The 24,417-nt window shown below is 46.4% G+C and overlaps 2 protein-coding genes and 11 non-coding genes across 13 annotated transcripts in view; 9 read left to right on the forward strand and 4 right to left on the reverse strand.

Annotated features, from left to right (window-relative positions):
* The first annotated feature begins 7,814 nt into the window (after positions 1-7,814).
* trnav-aac (transfer RNA valine (anticodon AAC)) lies at positions 7,815-7,885 on the forward strand. Its single transcript has one exon. It is a non-coding gene; the product is annotated as a tRNA-Val (tRNA).
* Positions 7,886-8,371: 486 nt separating this feature from the next.
* Positions 8,372-8,441, forward strand: trnav-cac (transfer RNA valine (anticodon CAC)). The gene has a single exon. It is a non-coding gene; the product is annotated as a tRNA-Val (tRNA).
* A 229-nt stretch (positions 8,442-8,670) lies between these two features.
* On the reverse strand, positions 8,671-8,742 carry trnad-guc (transfer RNA aspartic acid (anticodon GUC)). The gene has a single exon. It is a non-coding gene; the product is annotated as a tRNA-Asp (tRNA).
* Positions 8,743-8,976: 234 nt separating this feature from the next.
* trnav-aac (transfer RNA valine (anticodon AAC)) lies at positions 8,977-9,046 on the forward strand. Its single transcript has one exon. It is a non-coding gene; the product is annotated as a tRNA-Val (tRNA).
* Positions 9,047-9,538: 492 nt separating this feature from the next.
* Positions 9,539-9,611, forward strand: trnav-cac (transfer RNA valine (anticodon CAC)). Its single transcript has one exon. It is a non-coding gene; the product is annotated as a tRNA-Val (tRNA).
* Positions 9,612-9,834: 223 nt separating this feature from the next.
* On the reverse strand, positions 9,835-9,906 carry trnad-guc (transfer RNA aspartic acid (anticodon GUC)). Its single transcript has one exon. It is a non-coding gene; the product is annotated as a tRNA-Asp (tRNA).
* A 250-nt stretch (positions 9,907-10,156) lies between these two features.
* trnav-aac (transfer RNA valine (anticodon AAC)) lies at positions 10,157-10,229 on the forward strand. The gene has a single exon. It is a non-coding gene; the product is annotated as a tRNA-Val (tRNA).
* Positions 10,230-10,726: 497 nt separating this feature from the next.
* Positions 10,727-10,799, forward strand: trnav-cac (transfer RNA valine (anticodon CAC)). Its single transcript has one exon. It is a non-coding gene; the product is annotated as a tRNA-Val (tRNA).
* A 212-nt stretch (positions 10,800-11,011) lies between these two features.
* trnad-guc (transfer RNA aspartic acid (anticodon GUC)) lies at positions 11,012-11,083 on the reverse strand. The gene has a single exon. It is a non-coding gene; the product is annotated as a tRNA-Asp (tRNA).
* A 243-nt stretch (positions 11,084-11,326) lies between these two features.
* On the forward strand, positions 11,327-11,399 carry trnav-aac (transfer RNA valine (anticodon AAC)). Its single transcript has one exon. It is a non-coding gene; the product is annotated as a tRNA-Val (tRNA).
* A 501-nt stretch (positions 11,400-11,900) lies between these two features.
* trnav-cac (transfer RNA valine (anticodon CAC)) lies at positions 11,901-11,972 on the forward strand. Its single transcript has one exon. It is a non-coding gene; the product is annotated as a tRNA-Val (tRNA).
* Positions 11,973-16,911: 4,939 nt separating this feature from the next.
* On the forward strand, positions 16,912-22,067 carry mfsd4b (major facilitator superfamily domain containing 4B). Its single transcript, XM_010735886.3, has 4 exons — positions 16,912-17,591; positions 18,771-18,939; positions 19,035-19,151; positions 19,933-22,067. The coding sequence occupies exons 1-4, from the start codon at positions 17,310-17,312 to the stop codon at positions 21,231-21,233; spliced, it is 1,869 nt and encodes a 622-aa protein (XP_010734188.3). The 5' UTR covers positions 16,912-17,309; the 3' UTR covers positions 21,234-22,067.
* Positions 22,001-24,417, reverse strand: part of rev3l (REV3 like, DNA directed polymerase zeta catalytic subunit) — a 75,357-nt gene continuing 72,940 nt past the window's right edge. Inside the window, exon 32 of the mRNA XM_027284269.1 lies at positions 22,001-22,976. Coding sequence (XP_027140070.1) covers positions 22,836-22,976 — 141 coding nt within the window. The 3' untranslated portion in view covers positions 22,001-22,835. The remainder of the gene's footprint in view (positions 22,977-24,417) is intronic.

Below are 24,417 nucleotides of genomic sequence, written 5' to 3' on the forward strand. Positions count from 1 at the left end.
GCATAAATGTTTTGGATGTTAAAAACCCAATCTTTCCCTTCTAATTGATCCTGAAATTTGTCCTGATACCAATCTGTCTGCAGCCTATCGTAAAACAGAGTTACGTGGGGAGGATCGGGTGGAGAGAGCGACGATCCAGGGCTTCCACTGTAGGTAGGCAGAAAGCACACCGGGTGTTTGAACAGTTTCTGGTTGGAGCATTCCCCAATAAATGTCAGCATATGTTTCTTCAATGGGTTGGAGTAGATACGCCCCCAGTGGCTGGTCCTTTACAGTGGAACATGGTGCCATCATGTAAGAGTCACCTTTAATCCATCCGGATTACAGAGGATAGAGGCTCCCAGTTTTATCAGGAGGTCTCTTCCTAACAAGTTTAGTGGCACTGTGGGGGAGTGCACATACGAGTGTCTCACAGTCGTCCTCCTACCTTCATTGACAGCATTGGATCTGCCAGGTTAATGCTGTCTTGGCCTCTCTGTGGGGTGTGTCATTGTTGATATTGGTCTCCACACCCCTCCCAGCGGTCCCATTCTGTAACTGGCATCTGGGTGGCGCCTCCCCCTCCAGTTGGGCATAGGCGGTGGTGCCAGGGGTGTATGTTAGCGGCGGGCCATTTTCTGTCCCCTCCCCTTTCCGCCGGGTAGGGTGTCGTGGATCCACTCTGCTTGTTTCTATGGGGGCAGTCACGTTGCCAGTGGCCTTGACGTCCACAGTATGTGACAACAATCTCCAGGTGGACTCCGCCACCTCATTCGTTTCCACCCTTCATCGTCCCCCCTCTCCATGTGCCCCTCCCCCTCGGATAACCGCCCGTCTCTGTGTGGGGGCTGCACAGTGGGGGGCTGTGGTGCCTGGTGGGGGGTACCGGATTTTAGAGGTTCTGGAGTCCCCTACCTGTTGTGCGTTAATCCATGTGTCTTTGCTCTTATTCTAGAAAATCCTCTGGGATTGCTTAGGATCCCATTTTAATCTTGTGCATTGGCTGCGGGCATTAGGAGGGGTCTTTTGGCTCCTGGCTTTGGCCTATGGTGTGCAACACGTGTGACTGGTTGTTCAATGCCTAGTGAGTGTGTTTGTGCTCTATCTCAATTTCCCTGACATCTTGCTCCTATGGAGGCACCTAGAAACCCAACGCCCTAAAATCTCCTAAGGCTAATCTTGTCCTGCGGTCCGGCTATCAAGCTGTGCAAAGCCACGGGTGCCTCCTTCACTTAGGGAGGTAATTTAACAACCAGGGCTTGTACATCCACCTATCCAAAAGGCGCTATTGTCTCAGTGTTGCTGGCCAATGAATGAGTGGCATCATAAGTTCTGATTAGCTTGTGATTTAGATCTATTGGTTCAGGTCGCTTGAGGGGCGCAGAGATTCATCATAGTTCCTGGGAGTTATAAATCCAACGGTTATAGCTAGAGGGTTCATCTCTCCCGTTCTCAGGATCCTGCCACTCCCTGTTATCTCAATCTCTACCCCTACTTTCTTCCTTTCCTTTTCTCTCCCTGCCGCTTTTGCTTCGGCCCCAACAACACTTACCTAAACCGCCCTTATCACTTTCTGCTCTCCCTTCTCACATCCAACATACCACCATACAACCTACTCACATCCTCTTCATCTGTTATAATCTCATCTGGTCTTTACTACCGTGCATGCTCCGCACTACACGCTCATCTCTAACAGCTGTTCAGTCAAATTCTTGTACGAGCTGCTGGGTCCCCACCCCATCGTCTGTTTCTCTGTCAAACTCTCCGTCCATATTGTCAATGATACGTCCGTAAATCTGCCAAAATTATTAAAATACGACGTCTGGATATACAAAACTCGCTGTTTTCTGTTCGTTACTGCCAATTATTAAAATACGACGTCCGGATATACAAACTGCTGTTTTTGTTGTCTGCATGCGTCGGATATAAAACTGCTGTTTTTTCTGTCGTACACACAGTGCAAAAAATCCTCAATCTAGATTTCGGTGGTCTACTTCAACAGGCAACGGCCCTTCCGTTTACCCCCGAGACTGGTTTCCGGCCAGTGCTGCTGCTTCAACCACTTCCTCTAGCGTCATACACATTCACATTCATGCATTACCCAAGTGTGTGGTCTATGGTGTGTGGTCTCTGTGTGTGCATGTACATGCAGACTTAATGTGTACAATTAAACTCACCTTTTTAGTTTTCAGGACGTGCTTTGTGTTTCACGGGACTTCTATTTCTCCGGTCTTGTTTGTTCCTCTTTTTTTCTTTATTTTGTTTTTATGAACAAACTCACGGTTAGATCTAGCTTGCTTTAGGGGAGTGTGTTATCTGTGTGTTACCTAGGTCTGGTCCGACCGAGCCGTATGGGCACGCTGTGTCCCACGCGTCAGTCCATATGATTCATGACTAGCTTGAATCATGACCCCAACCTCATATATCAGTGATTTGGAGCACTGTTCACTTCGTCCACAACCGCCTAGCTAGTGCAGTTATGTTCAGTGTTCCGAAAACTCCAACATTATACTTTGATTTGATTACAATGTTTTCCTAAAATCTATCTAAATGTGTTCAAACAAATACAAAAATTAACACATAGACAATAACAACATTCCGGTCTTGCTGCAAGTAGCTCACGGGTTAAATTCAGAATTCGGGGGGTCCTCACTTCCCCGGGCCTCAAACCCAGTCAAAAACAATACCTCGTCACGATATTGTGGGCGTACCACACTCGAAGACCTTGTCTTGTCAATAGATGCTCACAGTTTTTTTGGCTAATTACTGGTTTCTGTACTTGCTATCAGAGGACTCACAGCCTGTGTTCTCAAAGCTCTGGTCTTGTCGACAGATGCTCACAGGCTCTAATACTGGTCTTGCTATCTTCACTCACAGACTTTGGCTTGCTTTAAACATAATTTTTCTCATTTCTTTCACTCATTCAGACATTAACTGTTTTATGTCGTGGTGTTCTTAATTCTCCATCTTCACTTACAAGACAAGTTTACTAGCTGAACCTTAGGACACGCACGTTTCAATTAGTGGTGGGTCACATGCAGATCAAGTTTCTGCTTACCTTTATGTTGCCATGGCCCATGTCCTCTGTCCGTTCGTACCTGGTCCTTAAGCCCAAAGCAGCCTAATTGCTGTTACCGTTCAGGTCTGTTTCAACTTCACAGTTGATCCCGGACGAGCCCCCAAATTGTTGTGGTGTTGCAAAACCACCCCGAATTGCTACAGACCTGAAATACAAACAGAGAGATGTCTGAAATGAAGGAGACCAAGACAGATTCCAGTTTCGCCTTTGCAAGGGAGAACACGCTCTGAATCTTAAACAGACCCGCGGTCTGTTCACCTTCTCGCCCTGCTGAGTTCTGGGGTCCCACAGCTTCTGGCTGTGTGTGTGTTTTATTAACACACACACAAAACAGATACAAGGCATATGTCATAGGGCGTCACTATACATCTTCATTCCTTTTCATGGTCATTTCTCTTAAACAAACACTGTTATTGAAGGTTTTGCTCCATAGATAGTACTCTTCCTGAACAGTTTGCAGCTGCACGTGGAGAGTATTCTGTCTATAGGACATCATAAACTTTGAACACAACCTGTCTAGTAAGATGTTCTGTGTCTGCTCTCAGTTCTAAACAACTCAAGTGGAGTCCCCTCGTCTCTCTCTCATCTGTGTGTGTGGCCTTGAACCTGCAACCCTGTAAAACACTTATACTAGTTACACAACACTCAAAAGCAATATACTCTGTGTGACCTTATACTTACACAGATACATTTAACACACATTTATTTTAATTCAAACATTATTATACATTTCCACAATACCTTCACAGCATTCAGAACATCTGGGATGCTGAGGCGGGGGCTTATGGGCGAGAAAACCCTTAGTCACCTGTGAGGAAGGATGTCATGCCACAGTCTTTGGAAGTTATGATGATGCAGATGGAGGTGTGGAGTCTCTGTCTCTGCTCACCTACCTGACTGCCTCATTGGACGATTACCAGCGCCAACAGTCAGCCATTAACATTTGCTCATGCAGGGAATTTTGGACAGGGTCTTGCGGCTGACCACACAGGAAGGTGGCGCGAAAAGTGACTTATCTCGGGCACTATGTCAAGTTATGCAGTAATGAATGAAAACGGATGATTTTTCCTCATGGGTGATGTGGCAGTCTGAGGCAGAGAAGTCCCTTGAACCCATGTACCAGGGTTAGCCAAGCGGTAAGCGGATGCAGGAGTGGAGAAAGCGAATTACCACTGGTAGACAGGTGAGAAACTATCTGCATCCCTTTTACGTCCATAACATGCTAATATTTATAAATATAAAAAATATTTTACACTAATAAGTTCCTCTTCTGTATTTAGGGATTGCTGTGCGGCATCAGAATTCCGGCCTCACCACGGAGAGCACCTAAACTGGGATGCCTGGAAGACCACAGACAGTATTATCACAGAGGCCACTGCTGGGACTCTGGGAGACACCTGTGCATCCCGTACACAGTACAACGCCAACATTGTGGTCAAGTTGGATTTGTTCCACTGTATGCAGCGTTTCACACGGGAGTGCACTTCAGAGCACCATCCCCTCTTCAGCACCTTCTGTCAGCTCCTCTCTGCTGCCTTTTCTGTGGTGGATCAGGGGGACTTGCAGAAGCTCAAGGATGCGTATCAGTTCTGTGGAATTCAGCCACCTACTCCAACAAAACAGCACATCCGAGAGCACTGTAGGACCAGAATTCCACTGCCAACAGAACTGGTCGACAGATGGAAAAAGTCCTTCACCATTTCCACTGACCACAGACCCAAATGATGTAACCATGTTCAAACCATCTATGTTGAAAACATGGCGCATTCAAAGGGTCCACATTCTCCGTGGGTGCCTCAGTGATCCTGTGGTTACAGAGGGAATTTTATATAGATATGGAGGAACTCTGCAGCTAAATCATGTTCCGGAGAAAGGTGCAAAAGCCCCATCTGGATTCCAGTCAGAGGACCTCAAGCAAGAGGGGTATCATTTCCACCAGGCCCAGTGGATCATGTACCCACGTGTCCTGCAATTGTTCCAGGCCCAGGGCATGACAGGGGTGGCACGGTGGAACTATCAAAGGCTTCTGGACCTTAAGCAGCCAGATGTAATCCTCCCACCTGTGTTTGATCCTTTGCTCATAACTGAGTTGAACTCTGCATCCAAGAAGGTGACTAGAAAACAAAAGTACCTGTCAGGCCGGGACTCAAATGAGGACTCAGATGCAGAGTTAGGCAGACAGCTGTTTTATTCAGGACGAGAATTATCCTCGACTGAGTGAGGCTATGAAAAGGGCCTAAACTAAAGGAAACAAAATCACTCCAAGGAGGAAAAAACACTGAACTACTCTAATAAAGATAACAAAATCAAAATCCACTCACAACGAGGAAAACAAAAAGGCTATGAAAACATTAACTTAAGGCGCTCAAAAACGAGGCTGAAAACACACTAGGCTAGATACAAAGAAACAAAAGGCTAGACTAGGAAGTACAACAAAAAATCACTCATACGAGGAAGAAAACAAAAGAACACTAGAGCTAGGAAGCTGTGACTATGGGCTATGGAGAAAGGGCTTTGGTGCACGCTACGAAAGACGAAACACTTTGGCACGGGACAAAGGGAGCGCAGGACAATATAACAAGGTAATGGGGAAAGGTGGAAACAATCAGGGCGGGGAAGACAATCAGACCGGTGACACACGAGGAAGGGCAAGTGACCTGAAACGAGAGGAGAGTTATCTTTCAAAATAAAACAGGAAATGACAAGACATAACAAAAACCCAGCTTGACCTCACCGCGGTGTGACAGTACCCTGCACTTCACATCTCTGACAGGGACACAGGAGAGAGGTTTGGTTTCGAGTACAGAGAGTCAGGATGCCGTCCAGTTCAGCTTGATTGGAGCAAACATAGGGTGCAAAGGAAGGAGGATTCATCTGTGCTTGTGCCTCTCCCCCCTGGTACAACACCATCAAAGAACCCACTGCTACCCACTGCATCCCAGCTCCCCCAACCTGCTGCTTTACAACAGATGTTGTCTCAAGGAAGCATGGGACCTCCAGCTAAAATTGGTGAGTAAATCACTTTTTGTACTGCTGAAGTACTGTACTGCTATTTATCAACATCTGCTGAAATAATATGAGTAAAATAGCTTAAAATCATGTTCCATCTTTTCTCCCGAAATCTCAGATATCCCACCCATACCACTCCACTCCTCTCCAAGAAGTGCCCGCACCGGACCAATTAAGACTGGTGGACGAGTGTTCGTCTTGGACCACAAGCGCTGGACATCAGCCATGAAGGAGGCAATCGACAGCCTTCTTAACAAGCACCGTGGCCAAAAGGACATGTTAAAGCTTGTGGATCAAGACTATGCAGCTATGGTCCATCAGTCTGCCACAGATCCAAACAGTTTATTTCACCCCACAACAAAACATCACATTATTCAGTATACAAAATACCTGGCCAAACAGGTAAACACAAGCTTATCACTGAACACTAGTCCAGAAAAGCTTTTGGAGACACAAAAACTGTGGCAAAATTTAACTGAGGGAAGTGAGACTGTCCACGTCCCAGTTCTCGAACTACCACCAGCCATTGTCAATCCAGTCGATCCAGTCTCACAGTCTGCCCCTGTAAAGCTCCTAACACAAGAGAATGTCCAGAGGATGGTACATGACATATTGCTACAACAGCAGCAGCAGCAACAAAAACCCAGACAGACAAAAAAATGTCTTTCATGTGGGCAGCCAAAATCCCGCTACCAAAGTGATGGTTCATCCATTCATCACTTTTACCAACAAGGACCCACCAGTTCTTTCAGCGCGAACTCCAGTTAACAAAAAACAAAGTGGAGGAAAGGGCTGAAAAGAAGAGGAAACTCTCAGAAACTCCATCACAGGGAAGACTGTGTCGATTCTGTAGAACAGCACTGAAACAGGGGCCAGACAGCAAACACATCCACACAGGGTTTCCAGGAGTGGCAGGAAAATACATATACTGCCCTGCCAAAGTCCATGCCTTATACAAGGACAGAGGCATGACGAAAGAAATGACATGGAGGGAATTTCAGGCTTCATCATTCTATGTCATGGAAAAGGAGAGGTGGATGACAGAGAGAAACAAATAGACATTTTATCTTGTATATAATAGCTTGTATTATATCTTGTATCTTGTTAATATTTCTAGTTATTCTTATATAGATATATATGTATATGTGTGTGTGTGTGTTTATCTAAGTGATCTTATAATCGCTCTTGTTATATATTTCCAATATTTCTATTTCTATTTTTTCATTTTCGTTTGTTTTTAGTCCTTCTTGTTTTTATCAATATTCTTGTTTGATAAGTTAATTTCCCAAGTTCTAAAAATGTAATAAAACATTGATTTCTGAGTTCAGATTTTGTTTTGCTTGATTTCATCTAAAAAAAAAATTTTTATTATGAATGGTAGGTTAAATATGATGTACTATACTTTTTTGCAGTTTAATTATATTCCTCTATAAATATTATAAATAAATATTTATGATGTTATTATAGTTTTTCTTACTAAAATAGTGTAGCTTTGATCTTACATGTAAAATATCAACCGGTGCAGCAGTTCAGTACTTGCCAGGGAAGCACATTCGGTACCAAGGACAGCAGGCAAAATATGCATTCTGATTGTGTCAGTGCGTGTACAGTGTATTCACTGTGGCCTGCTGCTGTTCTCCTCTTTGATCGGCATTTCGCAATCGGTTTGCGTTTGGGGAGTTCGCGATCAGTTCTGTCAGCATATAGCTGCTTCCGGCTGCCCTGTGCACGCTTAGCGCAAGCACGGGTTTCCGTAGTGTATGGTCATCACGTTCGCCTAACCCGCGAAAGGTCCCGGTTCGAAACCGGGCGGAAACACAGCTCGTTATTTGTTGTTACATTGAGTCGCGTGGTCAAATGGTCAGTGCACCGACCTTGGGAAACGCTGCCAAGGTCGCCAGGAAGTCAGGCACGATTTCAGGCCTTTTCCTACTTCTAATTCTCTTTAACTTGCACTACATTGCCTATTTCTGCTTTGCACGTATTTCTTGTTCTTCTGCTCAGCCGCTGACTCTTTTTTTGCTGTGGCTGCTGTTGTTTTCTCTCTGGCCATGGAGGGCCGGAATCAACCATTTTCGACCAATGGCTAGATTCACCATCAAGGACTGTTTTCGGCAGAAAGGACCTTTACAGGTAGTGTGCCTGCAGCATTTTCTGTCACTAAACTCCACGACCCAGCAACTGCGACTGAATCCAGTTGAAAACTCGCATCCGATCTCTCGAAACAAAAATGTACATCTCGCACAGCGTTTGGGTCAGGAGCACGTGCTGGACCCGGTGGCCCCCTGCTGGCGCTCCGTGCAGGTTTCCGTAGTGTAGTGGTATCACGTTCGCCTCACACGCGAAAGTCCCGGTTCGAAACCGGGCGGAAACACACGTCTTGGCTCTCTCCTGTGCGTGGTATTTCAATGGGCTTGGTAAGTCAAATGTCAGGAAACCACACAACTTACAAGGCAGTGTGCACAACAGAATGCATCTGCTGGCGATTTTTCGTAGGGATGCTAACCGCATCGTCTCTTGGACACGCTTGCTGTGCTGCTGCCGTCGCTGTGTCACTATTGTCTCTTTCGGCGAGCGGTAAAGAGCCGGTAGAAAAGGCGAATCTCCCCGTCGGGGAATCGAACCCCGGTCTTCCGCGTGACAGGCGGAGATACTGTCCACTATACTAAAGGAAACACGTGGTGCTGTTTTGGCACGAATCGAAATGGTGCCGCTGTTACAGCGGTTCCAGGAATATACGGGGAGCCTACCATTTTGATAGGCACTGCAGCTTGTAGTGTAACAGCCCTCCCGATGTTTTCCTCTTTGATCGGGCATTTCGCAATCGGTTTGCTTTGGGGAGTTCCGGATCAGTTGTCCAGCATATAGCTGCTTCCGGCTGCGCCTGTGCACGCTCAGCGCACGCACGGGTTTCCGTAGTGTAGGGTCATCACGTTCGCCTAACACGCGAAAGTCCCGGTTCGAAACCGGGCGGAAACACAGCTCGTTATTTGTTGTTCATTGAGTCGCGTGGTCAAATGTCAGTGCACCCGACCTTGGGAACGCTGCCAAGGTCGCCAGGAAGTCAGGCACGATTTCAAGGCCTTTTCCTACTTCTAATTCTCTTTAACTTGCACTACATTGCCTATTTCTGCTTTGCACGTATTTCTTGTTCTTCTGCTCAGCCGCTGACGTCTTTTTTTGCTGTGGCTGCTGTTGTTTTCTCTCTGGCCATAGGAGGGCCGGAATCAACCATTTTCGACCAATGGCTAGATTCACCATCAAGGACTGTTTCCGGCAGAAAGGACCTTTACAGGTAGTGTGCCTGCAGCATTTTCTGTCACTAAACTCCACGACCCAGCAACTGCGACTGAATCCAGTTGAAAACCTCGCATCCGATCTCTCGGAAACAAAAATGTACATCTCCCACAGTCTTAGGTCCAGGAAGCACGTGCCTGGACCCGGTGGCGCCCCTGCTGGCGCTCCGTGCAGGTTTCCGTAGTGTAGTGGTTATCACGTTCGCCTCACACGCGAAAGGTCCCCGGTTCGAAACCGGGCGGAAACACACGTATTGGCTCTCTCCTGTGCGTGAGTATTTCAATGGCGCTGTGGTAAGTCAAAGTGTCAGAAAACCACACAACTTACAAGGCAGTGTGCACAACAGAAGGCATCTGCTGCCGATTTTTCGTAGGGATGCTAACCGCATCGTCTCTTGGACACGCTTGCTGTGCTGCTGCCGCCGCTGTGTCACTATTGTCTCTTTCGGCGAGCCGGTAGAAAAGGCTAATCTCCCCGTCGGGGAATCGAACCCCGGTCTTCCGCGTGACAGGCGGAGATACTGTCCACTATACTAACGAGGAACCACGTGGTGCCGTTTTTGCCACGAAATCGAACTGGTGCCGCTGTTACAGCGGTTCCAGGGAATATACGGGGAGGCCTACCATTTCTTGATAGGCACTGCAGCTTGTAGTGTAACAGCAATCCAGACTGTTCTCCCCGTTTTGATCGGGCATTTCGCAATCGGTTTGCGTTTGGGGAGTTCACGGATCAGTTCTGTCCAGCATGTAGCTGCTTCCGGCTGCGCCTGTGCACGCTCAGCTGCACGCACGGGTTTCCGTAGTGTAGTGGTCATCACGTTCGCCTAACACGCGAAAGGTCCCCGGTTCGAAACCGGGCGGAAACACAGCTCGTTATTTGTTGTTACATTGAGTCGCGTGGTCAAATGGTCAGTGCACCCGACCTTGGGAAACGCTGCCAAGGTCGCCAGGAAGTCAGGCACGATTTCAAGGCCTTTTCCTACTTCTAATTCTCTTTAACTTGCACTACATTGCCTATTTCTGCTTTGCACGTATTTCTTGTTCTTCTGCTCAGCCGCTGACGTCTTTTTTTGCTGTGGCTGCTGTTGTTTTCTCTCTGGCCATAGGAGGGCCGGAATCAACCATTTTCGACCAATGGCTAGATTCACCATCAAGGACTGTTTCCGGCAGAAAGGACCTTTACAGGTAGTGTGCCTGCAGCATTTTCTGTCACTAAACTCCACGACCCAGCAACTGCGACTGAATCCAGTTGAAAACCTCGCATCCGATCTCTCGGAAACAAAAATGTACATCTCGCACAGCGTTTGAGGTCCAGGAAGCACGTGCCTGGACCCAGTGGCGCCCCTGCTGGTGCTCTGTGCAGGTTTCCGTAGTGTAGTGGTTATCACGCTCGCCTCACACACGAAAGGTCCCCGGTTCGAAACCGGGCGGAAACACACGTCTTGGCTCTCTCCTGTGCGTGAGTATTTCAATGGCGCTGTGGTAAGTCAAAGTGTCAGGAAACCACACAACTTACAAGGCAGTGTGCACAACAGAATGCATCTGCTGGCGATTTTTCGTAGGGATGCTAACCTGTTGTGCTGCTGCCGTCGCTGTGTCACTATTGTCTCTTTCGGCGAGCGGTAAGGAGCCGGTAGAAAAGGCAAATCTCCCCGTCGGGGAATCGAACCCTGGTCTTCCGCTTGACAGGCGGAGATACTGTCCACTATACTAACGAGGAACCACATGGTGCTGTTTTTGGCATCGAAATGGTGCCGCTGTTACAGCGGTTCCAGGGAATATACGGGGAGGCCTACCATTTCTTGATAGGCACTGCAGCTTGTAGTGTAACAGCCATCCAGAGTGTTCTCCTCTTTGATCGGGCATTTCGCAATCGGTTTGCGTTTGGGGAGTTCGCGGATCAGTTCTGTCCAGCATATAGCTGCTTCCGGCTGCGCCTGTGCACGCTCAGCGGCAAGCACGGGTTTCCGTAGTTTAGTGGTCATCACGTTCATCTAACACGCGAAAGGTCCCCGGTTCGAAACCGGGCGGAAACACAGCTTGTTATGTGTTGTTACATTGAATAGCGTGGTCAAATGGTCAGTGCACCCTGAGAAGTGAGAAATACTGTATATATGCACGTCAGTCATCACCAGACCCTGACCCTGCTTAGCTTCCTACTTCCCTAATTCTCTTTAACTTGCACTACATTGCCTATTTCTGCTTTGCACGTATTTCTTGTTCTTCTGCTCAGCCGCTGACGTCTTTTTTTGTGTGGCTGCTGTTGTTTTCTCTCTGGCCATAGGAGGGCCGGAATCAACCATTTTGACCAAGTGCTAGATTCACCATCAAGGACTGTTTTCCGGCAGAAAGGACCTTTACAGGTAGTGTGCCTGCAGCATTTTCTGTCACTAAACCCACGACCCAGCAACTGCGACTGAATCCATGTGAAAACCTCGCATCCGATCTTCGGAAACAAAAATGTACATCTCGCACAGCGTTGAGGTCCAGGAAGCACGTCCTGGACCCGGTGGCGCCCCTGCTGGCGCTCCGTGCAGGTTTCCGTAGTGTAGTGGTTATCACGTTCGCCTCACACGCGAAAGGTCCCCGGTTCGAAACCGGGCGAAACACACGTCTGGCCTCTCTCTGTGCGTGAGTTATTCAATGGCGCTGTGGTAAGTCAAAGTGTCAGAAAACCACACAACTTACAAGGCAGTTGCACAACAGAATGCATCTGCTTTGCTGCATTTTTCGTAGGGATGCTAACCGCATCGTCTCTTGGACACGCTTGCTGTGCTGCTGCCGCCGCGCTGTCACTATTGTCTCTTTGGGCGAGCGGTAAAGAGCCGTAGAAAAGGCAAATCTCCCCGTCGGGGAACGAACCCCGGTCTTCGCGTGACAGGCGGAGAATATGTCCACTATACTAACGGGAACCACTGGTGCTGTTTTTGCAGAAATCGAATGGTGCCGCTTTACAGCGGTTCCGGGAATATACGGGGAGGCCTACCATTTCTTGATAGGCACTGCAGCTTGTATGTAACAGCCACAGAGGTGTGATCGGGCATTTCGCAATCGGTTTGCGTTTTGGGGAGTTCGCACGGATCAGTTCTGTCCAGCATATAGCTGCTTCCGGCTGCGCCTGTGCACGCACGTTCGCCTAACACGCGAAAGGTCCCCGGTTCGAAACCGGGCGGAAACACAGCTCGTTATTTGTTGTTACATTGAGTCGCGTGGTCAAATGGTCAGTGCACCCGACCTTGGGAAACGCTGCCAAGGTCGCTGCCAAGGTCGCCAGGAAGTCAGGCACGATTTCAAGGCCTTTTCCCTTCTCAATTCTCTTTAACTGCACTACATTGCCTATTTCTGCTTTGCACTTATTCTTGTTCTTCTGCTCAGCCGCTGACGTCTTTTTTTGCTGTGGCTGCTGTTGTTTTCTCTCTGCGGCCATAGGAGGGCCGGAATCAACACATTTTCGACCAATGCTAGATTCACCATCAAGGACTGTTTCCGCAGAAAGGACCTTTACAGGTATGGTGCCTGCAGCATTTTCTGTCACTAAATCCACGACCCAGCAACTGCGACTGAATCCAGTTGAAAACCTCGCATCCGATCTCTCTGAAACAAAAATGTACATCTCGCACAGCGTTTGAGGTCCAGGAAGCACGTGCCTGGACCCGGTGGCGCCCCTGCTGGCGCTCCGTGCAGGTTTCCGTAGTGAGTGTTTATCACGTTCGCCTACACGCGAAAGGTCCCGGTTCGAAACCGGGCGGAAACACACGCCTTGGCTCTCTCCGTGTGCGTGAGTATTTCAATGGCGGGTGTTGTAAGTCAAAGTGTCAGAAAACCACACAACTTACAAGGCAGTGTGCACAACAGAATGCATCTGCTGCGGTTTTTCGTAGGGAGCTAACCGCATCGTCTCTTGACACGCTTCTGTGCTGCTGCCGCCGCTGTGTCACTATGTCTCTTTGGGCGAGCGGTAAAGAGCCGGTAGAAAACGAATCTCCCCGTCGGGGAATCGAACCCGGTCTTCCGCGTGACAAGGCGGAGATACTGTCCCACTATACTAACGAGGAACCACGTGTGCTTTTTTGGCACGAAATCGAATGGTGCCGCTGTTACAGCGGTTCCAGGGAATATACGGGGAGGCCTACCATTTCTTGATAGGCACTGCAGCTTGTGTGTAACAGCCATCCAGAGTGTCTCCTCTTTGATCGGGCATTCCGCAATCGGTTTGCGTTTGGGGAGTTCACGGATCAGTTCGTCCAGCATATAGCTGCTTCCGGCTGCGCCTGTGCACGCTCAGCGGCAGCACGGTTTTTCGTAGTTGTATGGGTCATCACGTTCGCCTAACACGCGAAAGGTCCCCGGTTCGAAACCGGGCGGAAACACAGCTTTTTTATTTTGTTGTTTACATTAACACAACAACAATATGTAATAGAAATAACTTGACTAATTATAAAACCTAATTATAATAATAATTTAAAATATTTTTTTTTTTAAAATATGTTTTCCTCCGTCGATTTGGCAGTCATTGGGTCTTTTGGTTGTAGGGCCCCCAAAAAGCATCTTGCATAGGGTCCTCCAGTCTGCATGTGCAAGTGTCCTTGAGCAAGATACTAAATACTGATATACACCTTGCATGGCAGCCAGTGCCATCAGTGTGAATGGGTGAATGAGATATGTAGTGTAAAAGCGCTTTGAGTGGTTGGAAGACTAGAAAGGAGACATATAAGTATAGTCCATTTACCATTTAACATGAGAGAGGAACAGCGCAGTGGCAATATTTGAAAATGTGTGAAAACATATTTGGAGTGAATCGATCCGTGTGTCTTTTTATTTTTGGTCTATCTTTTTGCCAGCAAAATCTCTAAAAGTAATAACGGATACCACGGTGAGGTGAAAGATTTATCAGACCAACAGTTCAAACCACAGAGATTCAATTAAGAATAATATAAAACAGACAAAATCAGAAACTGTTGGTAGTTTTTGCTGGATTAATACCTGAAACAATTAGTAAATAATCAAATCTGTTGATTAGGTTACTGTTGACGGACAAATCAAATAGTCTTTGTAGAACGTAGAAGATGCATGTGGTCGTCATACTATACATACTGTAGGCCTACAGCTTTGGTTCTCCTGTCCGCTCCTTATTTTTCTGAGTATTAATCTTGAAAGCTTTTTCTGCCATATTGCTTTTATCCTCCCACAGCTACGTACAATATATCAGATCAAAGCCAACAAAGGAGATTGCTCAGTTGAAGAGTAGAAATATAGTAGAGAACTAGTTTTTAGCTCAGTCATCTGTTCAAATGTTCTTCCACTAGCTGCAATGAAAACAGAAAGTAGAAAAAGAATAGGTTTTGTACAGTAGGGTTACAGTATTTAACCTAAATATACACTATATATATCACTTCCATATTATTGTTACTGCCCTGTGGGCCCACCACCTGCAGGGAGAGGCATAGGTGTTAGGAGCTTTTCCAGCTAGGTGCCAGGCAAAGGCAGGGACCTGGGAATGCTTTTTCTATAAGGATTCATTCTATTAGAATGATACAGTTGGTATGTGTATTAGTTTGAGTGTTTTTCACTCAACAATTGACAAGTAAATTATTTTAAAACTAACTTCCATTGAGATTAAATTCATGTTTATTTCTTTATGCAAATAATATAAAACCATCTGATCTACTATGTCCCAGGATCAGTCCTGTTTGGTTAGTACGTGGATGGGAGGCCGCCTGAGAATACCAGGTGCTGTAAGCATTTTCACTTCTTTTTATAGACAGCAGAGAGTGCTGCTGCTGCTTCACTGAAGATGCAGTGCTGAGATACAGAAAAGCTTGTTGAGAAGATGTTTGACCTTTGACCCCCCATCTCCTTACACTGCTTTCAGCACTTTTTTCTGCATACTTTACCTTTTTTTTTTTCACCTTCTGCACTGAGTCATTGAGACCTCCAGAGCTGTTTTCATAATATCTATAGACCGAAGGCACATGTTATTAAATATTATAATAGTGGATTCAAAGTAGTTGGACATTTGTAAAATCTACATGTCTGTAGACAAACTGTTAAAACAGAAATATTGCTTCTTTGTGATTATCAAAAAGTGGAAACAACTACAGTGAAAAGTAAAACCATACTCTACATCAGGAAATGGAATACCATGCTCGACATGACAGAGATAATGTCCACTATACTGACTCTAGTCTACTCTCTTTCTCTCATTATTAATGTGTAGCAGAGAGCAGAAATTAGCAGAGCAGTTTCTTGCAATATTCGCCAATGCACATGCATAGGGCCCTATAGCCACCAGGGGGCCCCAAGCTGCAAGTTTGGACTCAATATATTTGGAAAGAATTTTTAATTATTTATCATTTATTTGTAGCCAGACACCCCCCTTATTTATTGTGTGATGCACTTATATGCTTAAAAAAATCTAACCTTTTTATAGGTTATAAGCAAAGCTAAGCTGATCTTGTGCAGTGGCCTAAAACGTCAGACTTGTGGTTTTACATACTACACTCTTGTAAACTGATCCAAAATTGTACTGAAGGTGTTGCAGTGATACATGTCTCTAGTTTGTTATTGTTCGCACATTAATATGCATGCTGGTCTAAGGTTATTTATTTTTTACTGTTATGGATTGGTGGGGAGAGCGCTTTTTTTTTTTTTTTTTAACTTCATGATACATGCTGTATCTGTTGCATTTATTAATGTACTCTAGCCTGGTTTCCTCTTGAAATATAAAAACTCACAAACTAATAAAAAGTAATAAGGCTGTACCATGGCCACAGATCATCTGAAAAGGTTAGTTTGACAAAATAGAGGCCCCTCAAATAGCATTTCATAGGGTCCCAAAACAGCTAAAAATGGCCCTGATTTATTTGTAGTAGTCCATACATAATATATTTATAACATATTTATATATTATAACAGACGACAGATGAGCAGAGGAGGTAGCCAACCATATATATATATGAAGTTATCTCAAAACAATTTGAGTTTCATCGTTCCAACGTGAGATGTGAGAGACTGATGAGTCACTACAGAAACCGTTTGGTTGAGGTTAGGAGTTTTTCTTAAATTAACTTTTTAAATAAAGAATGACAATATAATAATTTATTTTGTTTGAGTCCATTATTTGAAATGTCAGTATTGTGAATTGGGGTATAACTTAACATTGAATAAGGTTATTTTAGTTTTTTTTTTTTTTTTTTACAAAAAAATGTGACAGTCGCTGGGGTTGTATATATGTATGTATACATTTGTTTTACAGCGAGATTCTTATTACTATACAGCCCATGGTTATAACACTATGCTCTTCTCCAAACACTAGAGGCCGCCATTTCCTCTCAGTTCAAATGTAACGCGTCACTCAGAATCAGAGAAAGACAAATAGAGAGAGGGCTCACTCTGCTCTCAGTTCAGGATACTTAAATCATCAACGATCATCTGAACTGGCTGACAAGCGTGGTAGCGTTATATATTTCACCAGTGACATTAACGGGAAGGTTGTTTTTATTTGTACACGTGGCTTCCTTTTGAAGACATCGTTATGTTAAAAAGTTTAGGTTATAAATGAAGGTGAATATACATATCGTCAGTCAGTGAGGTGATATGTACATAACGCGGTCTTTGCGTCATTCATAAGGTGGGACACTTCCTTACACCGAGTGAGCAGTCATCCTGAACACACGATCTTTGCAAACGTCCAGCAGCAGCCATACATTAGCTGTCGGCGTATGGAGGCAGTCCGCGGCTGCAGCGGCGGCACCTCGCTGTCATCCTCCGGTGCACCCAGCTGTTTCCAACATGACTGACCTCATCTGAACCGCTCAGCCCCGAGAAACTAAAAACAAGAAGCGAAAAAAACGACAGGAAAAAGCAAACCGCCATCAGCTGTCAGCGCTGGGTACTCGCACGCAGCATCACGCACGAGCAGCAGTCGTAGTAACAAATTGACAGGTATGTCTTCGTCAGCCGCGCGAGACGCCGTCGTCAAAAAGAAGCACGTTCGTTTCGCCAGCATGGAGGACGACGACGACAACGACGACCAGGAGGAGGACACCCTGTTTGACAAGAGGAAGGACACCGGGAGAGGGCTCAAGAGTGCGCTGAAGGCGGTCAAGAGGTCGACGAAAGCGGCGTACGCCGACCGAGTGGAGGTGGTGGCCGGGGGAAGGGGCGGATATGGCGCGTGCGGCCGCTGGATGGTGACCCTCGCGCTCTGTGGATCTTTCCTCGGCTTGGTAAGTCCAGCACAGCACGGCACGGCACGGCACGGCTGTGTGCTTACAGGGGGAATACACGGCCTTCTCTTCGGGAAATAGAAAGTGTGCAGACATTAACAAAGAGCTAGCCGGTTATAAAAGGTAGCAAAGGTTAATGTAACGTTTAATGGTACCTGTTTACGCCCCAGGAGTCCGTGTATAATCTGTTTAAATACAGTACAGCAGGCATAAAATGAATAGTTATTTATTATATGGGTATATTAAGTTATATATTTGACAGATACTCTTCAGTGGAAGAAGTCCTTATGATTTTAGGGTGTGTTGTACTCAGAGTATACAGTTTAATCTGACAGGAACTCTTCCTCTGTAACTCACAATGTACAGGTTGTTTGTGAAGGAGCCCTCTGTGTCTTTAACTAGCAGTCCAGTGTGTACATGTGAGAGCTGGTCAGTGATACATGTCACACATGAGCTGGGCTTACTATCAGCCAACAATAGACCGATTGTAACGTGCAGTCAGAGATCCTGTCCAGGGAGCTGCAGTATCCTGCACAGGCAGGATTTACATAGTTGCAAAACTTGCTCTTCAACCAATGCTTGCTGCATCAGATTACAGAAATCCATCAGCATACACCAGAGTATCTGTTTCCTTCTGGAAACGTCAGCACTTCTTGTTCCATTTACACACTGGGGGGGAGCATTGTTATTTCAGCAACAGAACCCACTTTCATTCAGCTGCAGGACATGGAGATAAAGAAGTGTTTGATAGTTGTACGCCTAACACGTCATCACTGATACAGGTACCTGCTACTGTTTGGCATAAGGAGTCAGGTGGTGGTTCTGAAACTATTTGAACATGTTCAGCAGAATAAAACATGAATAGCAAAAGTCATTTTTGTGTGAATTCAGTGACTACACAGGAATAGACCCATGAAAGAAGTCATAGTAATAGCAGTGATCAACCAGAATGCAGTGGAAGCAGAAGGTATGCTGCTTTTAGTGTATTATTGCTGTCACTCTGCACTTAGACAGATAGCTTTTAGATTCAGACAGCATGCTTCTTTTAGGTAGTGTGAGTGAAAACAATATATATCATATCTTCCAGGGGTGGATATTACTGTAAACATGCAGAAAAGTGCTCACACGCAGTAACTTTCCTCTCTGGTTGCACCTCGTGCCGGTCTCTTGTTCTTGTAGGGGATGAGTATCTCCGTCCTCGGCCCCACATTTGAGGACCTGGCTTTGAATGTGAAGAAGAACATCAGCAACATCTCTTACATCTTTGTTGGACGCTCCGCGGGCTACATCGGCGGTTCCCTCATAGGAGGCGTTCTCTTCGAATGCATGAACCCTCATCTCCTGTTAGGTAACCCTTCACCACAGGCAGCTGTTGTAGAAGTCGTGCTGCAAACTGTTTCAAACTTTAGCAGCTCTTTTTTTTTTTTTTCTTGTGTCTTCCAGGGTTTTCGATGTTGGTCACAGCGTTTGGAATGTGTGCCATCCCTTTCTGTAAGCAGGCTCTGCTGCTCACCGTGCTCATGTCCAGCATCGGGATGTGTATGGGTGTCCTGGATACAGGTGAGACAACACCTAATACCTGACTCACCCAGTGTGAAAACAAATGGCAGTGGAATGGCAGCCTGTCTGGTCAGAGCTTAACAGTTCAAACATGTTTTAGTGAACATTTGGGTGAGTTTAATGAGGCAGTGTTACAGCCGATCTGGTGACCATCTCACTCTGTGACCTGCCCTGCCTTCAGATAATTATCTCCTTGGCTGTTAAGATGGCTACCAGCAGGCTGTTTCAGACCTGGATTCATTGATTCTTTTTGGCCACTTGGAGGCAGCAGAACAAGAACAGAACGTTGCCATATTTGAGTTGATATGAAGAATATGTGGGCAAACAGTTGCCTGCTTCCCCATCTAGCACACGCAGAGCAACATAATCATTCATTTTGGAGTCTCCACCAGCTCCTGAGGGAAACATTTTGGCTCTTTAGCTGCTAAATGCTCCACTCTGTTTCACGAGCTGGCCTCTAGCTGAGTGTGCCTGCTGTTTGCTGCTGAGCAGGTCTGTTCAGAGTGTGTTCATTGAAAACAGCCGCCTGCAAATGAGCTGAGAGGAACTGTAGCGTCAGGTGATGATCCCCCGCGGGTTTGTCACCACAAGTGACTCTTCAAATTACACTCAGTTATTTGACCCACTGTTAATATAAAAATATTGATGTGATCTGTGAGTCACAGTCACTGAGGGGCAGATGTAGGTTTGTTTCTAAATCTGGGCCATCATACATGACACATTGTAGGACAGCAGCTTGCGGTAGCTCCTGCTAAATGTTCTGTTCTCTTCTTTCTGTCAGGTGGTAACGTCCTCATACTGAACACATGGGGTGAGCAGGCAGGCCCTCACATGCAAGCTCTACACTTCAGCTTTGCAGCCGGGGCCTTCGTGTCTCCGATCATAGCCAAGCTGCTGTTTGGGCCCGACGGGAACGGCAGCATCACACCTACCAACACCACACTTCCTGTCACTACAGAGCCGATATCCCCCGACGTTCACACTATGAGCCGTTACATCCACAGCAGGAGCAGCACCCTCAAATCCATGTGGGCCTACATTGTGATCGGCTCTTTCGTTTTCCTCGTCTCCCTTCTCTTCTTCTTCCTCTTCTTCCGCGGCAGCTTTTCTCGTGACAAAGGCCGCGCGTCTGCAGGAAAGCCCCTGGTGGCCAAACATCACATGGCTCTCGTCGCCCTGCTCTTCTTCTTCTTTTTTGGCTACGTAGGTGCTGAGGTGGCGTACGGCTCCTTCATCTACACCTTTGCCAAGGACTATGCCCACATGGATCAGTCACAAGCGGCCGGGCTCAACTCGTTGTTCTGGGGGACGTTTGCTGCCTGCAGGGGGTTGGCTATTTTCTTTGCGGCCTGCATGTACCCGGGCACCATGATCCTGCTCTGCCTGGTGGGCTCCACTGTGTCCTCTCTGTTCCTGTGCCTCTTCAGCAAGGAGAAGGTGGCCCTGTGGGTATGCACTGGTCTGTACGGGGCGTCCATGGCCACCACTTTCCCCAGCGGCATCTCGTGGCTGGAGCAGTACACCACAGTGACAGGCCACACGGCGGCAGCCTTTGTGGTGGGTGCGGCGCTGGGTGAGATGGTGCTGCCCGTTCTAATAGGCTTCCTGCTGGGACAGTTCCCGGACCAACCCCTGCTCATGTACCTGTCACTCATCACCGCCACCTTCACCTCCATCCTCTTCCCGGTCATGTACAAACTGGCCTCGGCCCCCACTGGCCCGAGCAGGAAACCCCGCACCAGAGGCCGGCCTGACGCAGACGACAGCGAATACCGCCAGGCGCTGCTGGCCTCAGGAGCCAATGACGAAGAGGAGGAGGAGGAGCAGGACAACGAGGCTGACCAGTGGAACGACGCAGACTTTGAGGTAATAGAAATGGACGACACGCCGAGTCTCATCAGTTCACCTAGCAAGGCGTCCTCTCCTCCTCACATCACCGGTTCAACAGGAAGCTCTGCGGCCTCAAACGCCCAGGCGACAGAGCCCGCAGGGGGAACCTCCTTCTCGGACATCATCTCCCTCGTAGGAGACTCCCCCAGACGCAAACTACTGCTCTCTCTGGAGAGAGAGAAGAGAGACTGAACACTCCTCCTGTCGACCTCTCCCTTAACACTTAAAGAGCCATGCCTTGACACGTCTGTGCTCGTTTGTTGTCCAGAACCTAAAAACTCTAAATATTTATGACCAGTCTGATGATTTACTGTGCAGTGAACACAACGCTGACTACTGACCGAAACCTGTGCAGCTTATAAACCACCAATACAGTACGACAAGTCGAAGCTCAATGAAGGACAAGTTATAAATAATATTTATGTTGATGAGTCTCTATGAAGAGTCTGTTGGCCTACGCTCTTCCACAGGGAGGTCAAAGGTCAGGGGTCGAGTCCTAGTGCTGGTAGAATTCAGTGCCTTGCTTGAGGACACATGAGCAGAGTGAATGAATTGAACCAGAGACGGTCAGCCTCCTCTTCATCATGCCACCCTGCTGCCAAAAAAACGGATGTTTTAAAAATGTCATTTAATTTTGCACTATCGCAGTGATTTTAAAAAAACAGGAAATGTGTGATGAGTTCATGTGTCTGTTGCACCTTTGTAAAGATGAGATCTGATTTGTTCGTCATGTACTGTAATGTGTCATGTGCTTCTCGAAGTTACGTGTCGTCACTGTGAGATTGAATCATACATCATGAGACATTTTGATACATTGACTTTTTATTATATCAATCTCAAACCTCCACCCACAGCAATGTCCATTAAAAACAAACAAAAAAACACCTCCATCATTTTTTACATTTATACAATGTCTGCTGAGTTGAAAGCTCGGATCTTGACGTGGTTCGATGTTTTGGTTTTTTTTTTGTTTTTTTTGCACTGAAAATTGGAAACACACAACTGTATATGCACAAGGAAACAATAGACTCTTCATGACATAAATTATCAAAATACAGTATTGCAACAGTCCCAGATTTTTAAAAAATAAAAACTTGAAATGGTTTCCAGTTCCCACACTCTGAGGAGAGCACGTCAAATCTTCCAAAAATGGACATCAATACAATCAAGGTTAAAAGGAACATGAATCATCCTTTATCAGAATGCAGAAGGACAGAACAGATTGGATTGCATTCATGGCCGGAGCTTTTGTCTTTTTTAATGCTAATGCACAGTGAGATTATAGATGGAGCTATACAGGAACTATTTACAAAAACTGCAGTCGATATAAAAATGAAGAAAAGTCAATTAGTGGTTTGAATGTAGTTTGTCTTGAGATTTGAAAGGAAGCTCCTTCAAAACCAAATGACTTCAAACTGCTACAGCGCATACGAGATACAACAAGTCATCCTTGATTGGCCTGCACTCAGTTCCATGACAGGCAGTCGGTCGCTGTGTCACCGAAGACGCCAGCTTCGCTCGGCCCATAGCAGCTAATGGAGACGGCAGCAAACAAGCATGAAGACAAACATGAGCCCTCCCCACAGGAGGCTCTGACCAGACGGTCTGCACACGCAGAGAAACACTGGAGAACAAATAACAGTTACAAGACGGGATGGAAACCCGACAGGGTCCAATCAAAGCACCATTTAAACGATTACAACTGAAAGGACAATGAAACACCAGGGCCAGGGGAGGGCGGGGGCAGCAATTAGCACCAAATCAGCATGGAGCTCCTGGATTTTCGGGAGCCAATCAGAACTGCTCCAGCAGCTGTCGGAGGTAGGGGGCCTTGGAGAGCTGTCTGTTGACCCGGGACAGTTTGTAGAGGACGGGACAGTCCAGGGACACACAGGGCACCTGCCGCTCTGCACAGCCGCTACAGTTCCTACAGATCTGGACACACACACACACACACACACACACACACACACACACACAGGTATGAGGCTATGCTATACATTTGACATGTTATCAGTGCATCTCCCGACTGTGAGAAATACCCATGAGGACTGGGTGAAAGGTTGGTATGAACAAAGGCGTGGAAACCTCAATTGTTCCAAGAATGAGGAAGTGATCCCCAAACAGGGACAGCCAGTCAATGTGGATATACTCGTGTCTCTGTGGCCCCTGACAGACTGGAGGAACAGCTCTCACCAGTCTGGGTTAGAATTCCTGAAGCTGCTTTCTCAAATCTACTCAGATGTCCTCATTACAGTTAACAGAAACGCAGGTAGAAGCATTTTGTTTTTCAAAATTCAGATTTTTTTATGATGACATACATATACAAGCATTAGTTTTGAGGAGCTGTGAGAATAGCAGATATGTACAGAAGTGCACAACAATCACTTTGATTGAACAACAGTCTGCTCTGTTTTTCTAAATTAACAAGAACTCCAGCAGACTGCATGCCCCTCTGAGCCCTAACCCAATTCACAAAACCAGCATCCCGTATGATCCCACTGATTTCAGCCCTCTGAACCTGACCCAAAGCCCCTGATGCTGGCTCTCAGGCCTGGGACAGCCTCCAGTGAGCTCCAGCGGGAGCTCTCTGCCCCCTAGTCTTCACCCCCTGGTACTCTGATGGAGAACCAGAGGGAGGTGTGGCCCGTGCCCACTGCAGAGTGCTTGTTACCGGCTGTTCTGTGCACACACCCCTGCGTGCAGGGACGCTGGAGGTCACAGTCAGAGGTGTGCTTGGACGCAGGTGAGAGATGTCATCGTAGTTTATAAAAATGCGTACATTTATTCACAGACGGGACACGTGTATATGGATCTGTCTGTCACTGTAAACAGACTCCAGTGTAGTTCATGCTTTCCATTTGTTAAACTGAAAAAGCACAAAATTGAAGGTTTGCATGATGCTTCAGAAGCCCACAGTGTTCCTGGACAGACGTGTAGCCTCTGAACAGAAAAACTAAACTTTTAAAAATGATTGGAATTATGAGAAAATCATTATTTCGAAAAACAGGGCAATATTTGTTTTTGCAAGTGAATGCAGCACACTTCTGTAAATATAAGCCCACCTCACATTTTGAACTTTATTTTTGGACAGACGTGTTTTTCTTGTTACTTTGATGTTTGAGCTTCACTGTGCAGATGTTTGTTTCAGCATTCATCTGCTCAAGTTTCTAGCCCTAAATCTCAATTTGACATCTGGATGTTCGAGATGATTCTGAGCTCACCACTAGTTCAGAAGCCTCTGGGTCACAAACGACGAGGAAACATGAACAATATTTGCATATTTTCAGATTTTTTCATAAGAGACGAGGATGAGAAGATATTTTTGGAGAAGAAATTATTATTCAAAGAGTCTGCAGTCAGAAGCCAATCTATT

The sequence above is a fragment of the Larimichthys crocea genome, chromosome XI, assembly GCF_000972845.2.
Source record: "Larimichthys crocea isolate SSNF chromosome XI, L_crocea_2.0, whole genome shotgun sequence".
In the NCBI taxonomy this organism is placed as follows: domain Eukaryota; kingdom Metazoa; phylum Chordata; class Actinopteri; family Sciaenidae; genus Larimichthys; species Larimichthys crocea.